Below are 8,211 nucleotides of genomic sequence, written 5' to 3'. Positions count from 1 at the left end.
TCACCTGGAAACTCCTCCTCCAGGCAGCCAGCCAGGGTTTGCTTCCCACCCGACCCCGCCTCCCCTCCACCTTTTTCCTCCTGTCCATCCATCTCCTCACCCTGGGCTGGCTGGCTAGACTGGCAGGCCAAGGGGGCAGGGATGGAGTGAGGGTGGAACCCAGATCGGGGTGCATTCAGGGACAGGGGTGGGGGGTAGTGTGTGTGTGTGGGGGGAAACGGGACAGACGTTATCAAAGTCGTAAAACAGCGGCTGCAAAGTTCAAGTTGAACACCCTGGAGTCTTTATCGCCCTGTTTATGGTGCCTGTCCAAAGCCGGGGGGGGGGGGAATCATTCTTCACAGAGATATAAAAAAATAAAAACTGAGGGGGGAGGAAAGGAAAGAAAAACTCCAGTGTGTGTCAGAGGAGGAAGTTTTCCTCCAGTTCTTTCTGTACTTCTTTCTTCCTTCTGCCCCTCCCCTCCCTCCCTCCCTCCCTCTCTCTCCCTCCCCACCCCACCCACAGCAAGCAAAAAATGCCTAGTACCAGGCAGGCCTGGGGGTGGGGGGGTGAATGGAACCGCAAAGCAACTGGGAAAGAATCTCAGTCTAGGGAATACACTACAGCCAGGAACAAGAGTCTCCTTTGCTTCAGGGAGAGAGATTGAGAAGAAGAAAAAAAAAATCAGGGAAGGCTTCCTGGAGGGGGCATCTTCCAACCTAGGGGACTGACAATCCCATGTCGGCCTGCCTCCCCGCCCCGGGGTGGGGAAATATTGTACCCTGTCACTGAAATCTGGGGGAAGAATGTCTTAGGAAGGAACCCAGAGTTGGGGGTACTGCCCAGCTACCCCCCCGGGGGGGGATATCTCTTTTCTCTTTTGGAGGTCTCTTGGGTTGCTCATCTCAAAAGAGGAATGAGGCGGGGGGCCGGGAGCTAGTGTCTCATGCCTGGCATCCCAGCTACTCAGGAGGCTGAGATCTGGAGGATCGAAGTTGGAGGCCAGCCTCGTGGGGGGCGGGGCAGGAAAGTCTGTGCGACTCTTTTGTCTGAAGAAACCACCAGAAAATAAAGACCAGAGGTGGTGCCGTGGCTCAAGTGGTAGAGCGCTTGCCTTGAGCAAAAGCAGCTCGGGGACGACGCCCAGGCCCTGAGTTCGAGTCCCACGACCCACAGAAAGAAAGCAAGATTTTCATTGCACCCAGAAAAATTGCAACAGGCAGCAATTCTACCACGCACCCTAGCCGCGCTCAGCCCTGCCTCTCCCTTCCCTCCTGCTTACCCAGCCCTTTCTCCAGTCCCTGTACTGAGACCTGAACTCACCACCTAGGTACTGTCCCTTAGTTGTTGGTTTTTCTTCCCTCCACTGGTGCTCTACCTCTTGAGCCACACCTCCTCTTCCAGTTTTTTGCTGGTTTACTGGAGATCAGAGTCTCACGGACTTTCCTGCCCCAGGGCTGGCTGGGAACCGCGATCCTCTGGATCTCAGCCTCCTGGGTAGCTAGGATGACAGACGTGAGCCACTGTTCTTAAGAGGGAGGAAGAAGAAAAGAATCTCTCCACTACTCGTGTGATTTCCCCCCCATCCCCAGCCTTTGTGTGTGTGTGTGGGGGGGGGCCTAGGACCTGCACCTGTTCGTGTGCGCCTTCCTCCCAGAGGAAGAAGAAGAGCACAGCACACATCCACAGATCCTCATTTTCCCCGCAATCGTGACAGTTGTCACCACGCCACAGTGAATCGTTGACTCGTTTCCTTTTCCCTTCTTTGCCCTTTGGTTGCTGATTTAGAAACATCCTGACCTACCCCCCCCCTCGCCCCGATTCTTCCCAGACCCAGCCTAAAACCCCAGAGTATTTCCCTATCTAAACAATACGATCGTCGGATCTAAAATACAAATACGGATGGAAAGCTGGGTGGGGGCTGGGGGCTCACGCCTGGCATCCCAGCTACTCAGGAGGCTGAGATCCAGAGGATCGAGGTTGGAGGCCAGCCCTGGGGGTAGGGGGAGTCGGGGGAGGGGGAGGAAAGTCTATGAGACTCTCATCTCCCATGAACCACCAGAAAACCAGACATGGTGCCATCTATCTATCTATCTATCTATCTATCTATCTATCTATCTATCTATCTATCTATCTATCTTTCTTTCTATCTTTCTTTCAATCTACCTTTCTATCTTTCTTTCCTTGTATCTTTCTATCTTTCTTTCTATCTATCTTTCTTTCTATCTATCTTTCTATCTATCTATCTATCTATCTATCTATCTATCTATCGAGCTGAAGCAGCTCAGGGACAGCGCCCAGACCCTGAGTTCAAGCCCCACGATCGATGAAACAAAACAAAACGTTTGCATATTACTTTCCTTCATATCTAACATTCAAATACTTTCCAGTTACGTGTAATAAGGACCCCAGGATGAATGTGGATCTGATCGGGCGATGTGCTTATGCTAGAAGCTTCTTGCCTGTCCGTGTCAGGTGCTGTCTGGCTGTGAATCTGATTGGGTTCTGTGAGGCCCAGCCAATTTTTCATGTCAACTTTTCTTGGGTTTTATGTTGTGTCCATCCTGGGGCTCAAACTGAGCTGTCCCTGAGTGTGAGCCACAGCGCCACTTCTGGCTTTGTGTGTGTGTGTGTGTGTGTGTGTGTGTGTGTGTGTGTGTATCAATGGAGATCAGAGTCTCATGTACTTTCCTGCTCACGGCTGGCTTGGAACCGTGATCCTCCGGATCTCAGCCTCCTGAGTAGCTGGGATGACAGGTGTGAGCCACCAGCACCTGGCTACCTGTGACCCTGCTTGGAGATAGGGGATTTCTGCCTTTAAGGAAGTCCCTCCTGTTATCTAACTTCAAAACCAGTTCTTCCTGCTGAGCGTTCACCAAAGCAAAGGAGGAATTCACCAAGGACTAGCCAGCCGCCATCTACCTAGCTTGGCTGCCACCTAACTCCTCCTCAACAGCTCGATCCCAGCCCCCAACCACAGACCCTGTGTTTGCAAACAGAGTCCTGTAAAAAGCCCACTTTATTATTATTAATATGCCAGTCCTGAGACTCGAACTCAGGGCCTTTGGTTTCTGGTCCTGGAGCAAGAAAGCTGGCATTCAGCCACTTGAGCCAGAGCTCCACTTCCGGCTTCTTGGGCGCTTCAGTCAGGAGAGGCGACGGTCCGTCTCCTGGGCTTTTCTCACCCTGTCTCTTGGCTTTCTAGAACGTTCTTCTCCCTCATCATCTTTTTCTGGCCTGATAATCAACCAGGCCTGTATTTGACCGGGCGATTTTCCAATGTTATTTTATTTACTCTTTGTTATTTACTCTTTGGTCCCTTCTGTGATCTCTGGAATCCGGAGGGATAAGGAGCATGTTTAGAAGGAAGAGATGAGAGGAAGAGGAAGGTCCCTCTTTCTCTCTGATAAGCATGGCAGGCTGACCGAGGTTGACCAGATGTCCGGAGGCTGATCTACAGAACTAGACAGATAATGGGGGTGGGGGGGAGGATGGTCTGAGAGAACATTGACCTGTCTTGGAATGATCATCCGCTGCCTGGCTCAGAACCGCGATCCTCCGGATCTCAGCCTCCTGGGGAGCTAGGATGACAGGCGGGAGCCACGGTACCCGGCCTAGCTGGTGGGTGTCTTACTCGGTGTGACCCTCTTACCCTCTCCCTCCCATCCAGGGCGGCCAGGGGGCCCGGCCACAGCAGGAATGTGACTACTTGCAAATGATGGAGGAGCAGCAGAAGCAGTGTCTGGAAGAGGCCCAGCTGGAGAACGAGACCACAGGTGAGACCTTTCAGGGGGACTCGGGCCGGGGGCTCACGCCTGTCATCCCAGCTACTCAGGAGACTGAGATCCGGAGGATCGTGGTTCCAAGCCAGCCCCAGGGCGGGGGGGGGGGGGGGGGGGGGGAAGTCCGTGAGACTCTTCTCTCCAGTGAACCACTCAGAACACCGGAAGTGGCGCTGTGGCTCAAGTGGTAGAGCGCTCGCCTTGAGCTGAAGAGCTGAAGGACAGCACCCAGGCCCTGAGTTCAAGTCCCACCACCGACAGACAAACAAGATTTCCATCCCTGCCACCCCCACGCCCATCCCCCATGGCACCCTACTTCTGCCTTGAGGGTCACAGAGCTGAACCCCAATTGGGAGGTGTGGGGGAGGGGGGAGGAGGTAATCAGGCCAGCTAGACTGGGTCTTGGCCCAAGTCTGGAGTTGACTTTGGCTCCAGGATTCGGTTACGGAACGAATCTATGGCGGCTGGGTAGCCATGAAATACCTCCCTCAGGGGAAGGTTCTGGAAGGTTCTGGAAGAGTCCTTATCCCCACCCCCACACACTCCTCCTGCAGGGTGCATGTCCTGACATACCCCACCCATCGGTCTGGCTGTCTGGGGGAGGATAGGATGGGGGGGGACCATGAACGAAGCTCTATCTACATTCCGTTACTACCCACCACCATCGCTGCCGGAAATACTGAGCGACGGACTTCCCTGTTTGCGTGCCAGTTTTGCACACGGCCCTGGGCCAACACAGGTCCACAGTGTGCTTTGTCATCATGCCAGGCCCGAACCACATCTCTTTAGAATCAGCATTGTCTACTGGTGGATTCAGTCATTGGTTTATTTCAGTCGGTCGTGGGGCTTGAACTCGGGGCCTCGGCGCTGTCCCTCAGCTCTTCAGCTCAAGGCTGGCGCTCTACCACGTGAGCCACAGCGCCACTTCTGGTTTTTCTGGACCAGAACACACATATAGTCCTCTGGGGGACCTTGGCAGGGGGGGGGGTTACCTGGAGAACTGTAGCCACTCACGCCTGTCATCCCAGCTCCTCAGGAGGCTGAGGCCTGAGGATCGCAGTTCGAGGCCAACGCGGGCAGGAAAGTCTGTGAGACTCTTCTCTTGGATGAACCACCCCCCCCCCCAAAAAAAAAAGCTGGAAGTGCACTAGAGTTGAGCACCAAAGCTCAGGGACAGCACCCAGGCCCTGAGTTCGAATCCCAGGACTGGCACCAAAAAGCAATCAAACCACAAATATCCCCTGCTGCTTGCTTGCTGGAGATTTCTGTGGCAAATAATTCGACCATCGAAATGTCCTGTGGTCCCACGGATCGTAAAACAGAGAGGCCTCAGGTGTGAACAGAGGGTGTGTCAGCCCTCTGGGTGCAGGTCACCTTAGAGGGGAAGTGGTTGGTCGTAAAACACCGGGTACAAGTTCAGGCGTGATCTCACGGGACGATAAGAAGTCTCAGAGTCTGAAGGTTGTGTCTATAAATATAAATGCTGGGAACGGGAGAGGCGCAGACGGTGAGTTTTACACACACACACACACACACACACACAGAGGTGCTGAATCACTGGAGTCAGATCTCTGTGGGCAACTTGAGTTTCCAACCCTTGGAATAACTCTTCCCGAAAGTTCTGAACCAGCCAGCAAAAAAGCACACGTGGGGTCTTCCTCATTTTTTGTTTTTTTTTGTACTCTCCCCGCCTCTCCGGTTCTTTGGGGTGCTCACCCGTGTCTAGGTTCTGATCATTGTAAGGAAAAGAAAATGGGTTTTCTTAGCTGGGCTCCGGCGGCTCACGCCTGTGTCATCCCAGCTACTCAGGGAGGCTGAGATCTGGAGGATCGTGGTTCGAGGCCAACCCCGGGAGGGAAGGAATAGTCCACGAGACTCTGATCTCCAAAGAACTAACTCCAAAAAGAGCCAGGGTGGAGCTGTGGCTCAGATGGGTAGAGCACAGGGCTGGAGCACAAAAGCTCAGCGACTTAGTGCCAGGCCCTGAGTTCAAGTACAAGCACAACCGCCCCTAAGTAGAATGTAAGGTCGCTCATCATTGGACACCTGTCCGTCATTCCCAGTGTCTACCTATCAGATACCTTGGGTTCTTGGGGAGTAGGTGGGACCTACTGACAAGAGGGGGAGGAAAGGAAGAAAATGGGCTACAGACTGGCTTGAGTGACTCTCGTGTCTGTCCATCTGTCTGTCTCCCGATCCACAGGCTGTGGCAAGATGTGGGACAATCTGACCTGCTGGCCCGCCACCCCTCGGGGTCAGTCGGTGGTTTTGGCCTGCCCCCTTATCTTCAAACTCTTCTCCCCGATTCAAGGTAAGAGCCTGGGGTGTGGGGGGGTGGGGACTGGAGGTTGAGATCCTGAGGATCGCGGTTCGAGGCCAGCCCTGGGGCAGGAAAGTCTGTGAGACTCTGACCTCCAAGGAACCACCAGGAAACTGGAAGAGCTCAGGGACAGCACCCAGGCCCTGAGTTCGAGCCCCACGACTGACCGGGAAAAGAGAAACAGGATTGTGGGGTCCTGGGGAGGGGGGGCTGCAGGTGTGGGGCGTGGGCTGGGAGAGGAGGCAGCCGGTGGCAGTGACAGGGGTGACAGGCCTCGGGTGGACGCACATGGGGCTGTGATTCTCTGTTCACACAGAGGTCCTGCGCGTGGGAAAGGCCTCGCTCAGTATTTGCTCAGCAATTGATAACGTGATTGATGGGCGGGGCGGGGCTAGGATGCCGAGGCCCCGCCCCTGCGCCTCCCCACCCCCCACGAGCCTCACCCACCTGTGCCCCGTGACCTTTTGAGGCCCTGTGAGTCACAGAGAGAGAGACAGACAGACAGACACAGAGGCAGAGATACATGGAGAGACACACAGACAGACAGACACAGAGACAGACAGACACAGAGACAGAGACATAGACCAAGAGAGAGAAAGACACAGAGGGACAGAGACACAGACACTGAGGCAGAGAGATACATGGAGAGACAGAGAGATACACAGAAACATGGAGACAGAGGCGGAAGCAGACAGAGAGACAGACACAGAGACAGACAGAGAGACAGACACAGAGACAGAGTGAGCCAGATGCAGATGGACAGAGAGACAGATGGACACAGAGAGAGACAGATGCAGAAAGACAGACATGGAGACCGACAGACAGATTACAGAGACTAAGAGAGAGAGAGACAGACACAGAGACATAGAGAGACAGACACAGAGACAGACACAGAGACAGAGACAGAGAGAGCCAGATGCAGACAGACAGAGAGACAGATGGACACAGAGAGAGACAGACGCAGAAAGACAGACATGGAGACCGACAGACAGATCTACAGAGACTAAGAGAGAGAGACAGAGACAGAAGGACAGAGAGACAGACACACAGACACAGACACACAGAGAGACAGAGATACCAAAAGCAAAACCATCAGGAAGCGGAGCTGTGGTTCAAGTGGTAGAGCACCAGCCTTGAGTGGAAGATCAGGCAGGATCCTCGGGTCCTGAGTTCAAGCCCCAGGACCACCCCCCGCCCAAAAAATGATACTGCCCCTAACTTGGCACTGGTGGCCGTCACTGGTCGGTCACCTTAGCAACTCCGGAGGCCAACATCTGGAGGGGCGCGGGTCCAAGCCAGCCCGGCTAAGAAAGCCCATACATATATATATATATGTATGCATGTGTGTGTATGTGCCAGACCTGGGGCTTGAACTCACGGCCTGGGCGCTGTCCCTGGCAGTACCAAAAGAGTGAAAAATTAAACAATAGTAATCACGATGATGATGATGATAATAATAAAGAATTCGAGTTTACATTACTCCTGGCTGGTAGCAGAGCAAGGCATCCCCCAAAGCCATGCCCGGCGCATGCGCAGTACAGAGCTAGGCATCCCCAAAGCCATGCCCGGCGCATGCGCAGTACAGAGCCAGGCATCCCCAAAGCCATGCCCGGCGCATGCGCAGTACAGAGCCAGGCATCCCCCAAAGCCATGCCCGGCGCATGCGCAGTACAGAGCCAGGCATCCCCAAAGCCATGCCCGGCGCATGCGCAGTACAGAGCTAGCGTCCCCCAATGCCGTGCCTGGCGCATGCGCAGTACAGAGCTAGGTATCCCCCAAAGCCATGGTTCCTGCCTGGCTCATGCGTGGTACAGAGCTTGGAGAAATACCCAAAAAAAGTCATGTTTCCTGCACAGTGCGTGCACAGTACAGAGGCTAGGAATACCCAAAGGCGTGTCACCCGCTCAGCGCAGGTACTGCACATGCGAACTAGGCCTACCCAAAGCCTGGTTTCCTGACGGGCGCATGCGCGGTACAGAGTTCGGCATATACAAAAACCACATGTCATGTTCAGCGCATGCGCAGTTCAGAGCCAGGCATACCCACGGCTCTTGACCGGCGCACGCGCAGTACAGAGCTGGGAAATACCCAGCGCTATGCCAGGCGCATGCGCAGTACAGGGCTAGG

General features: G+C 54.4%; 1 protein-coding gene across 1 annotated transcript in view; it reads left to right on the top strand.

The window, feature by feature from the left end:
• The window catches only part of Vipr1 (vasoactive intestinal peptide receptor 1), a 19,624-nt gene that overhangs the window by 7,193 nt on the left and 4,220 nt on the right, over positions 1 to 8,211 (top strand). Inside the window, exons 2-3 of the mRNA XM_013030239.1 lie at positions 3,653 to 3,758; positions 5,968 to 6,075. Of these exons, the coding sequence (XP_012885693.1) occupies positions 3,653 to 3,758; positions 5,968 to 6,075 (214 nt within the window). The remainder of the gene's footprint in view (positions 1 to 3,652; positions 3,759 to 5,967; positions 6,076 to 8,211) is intronic.

This window comes from Dipodomys ordii, unplaced genomic scaffold (assembly GCF_000151885.1).
Source record: "Dipodomys ordii isolate 6190 unplaced genomic scaffold, Dord_2.0 Scaffold128, whole genome shotgun sequence".
Lineage (NCBI taxonomy): Eukaryota > Metazoa > Chordata > Mammalia > Rodentia > Heteromyidae > Dipodomys > Dipodomys ordii.
The sequence above is the reverse complement of the archived record's forward strand: the minus strand, read 5'-3'. Positions and strand labels throughout refer to the sequence as shown.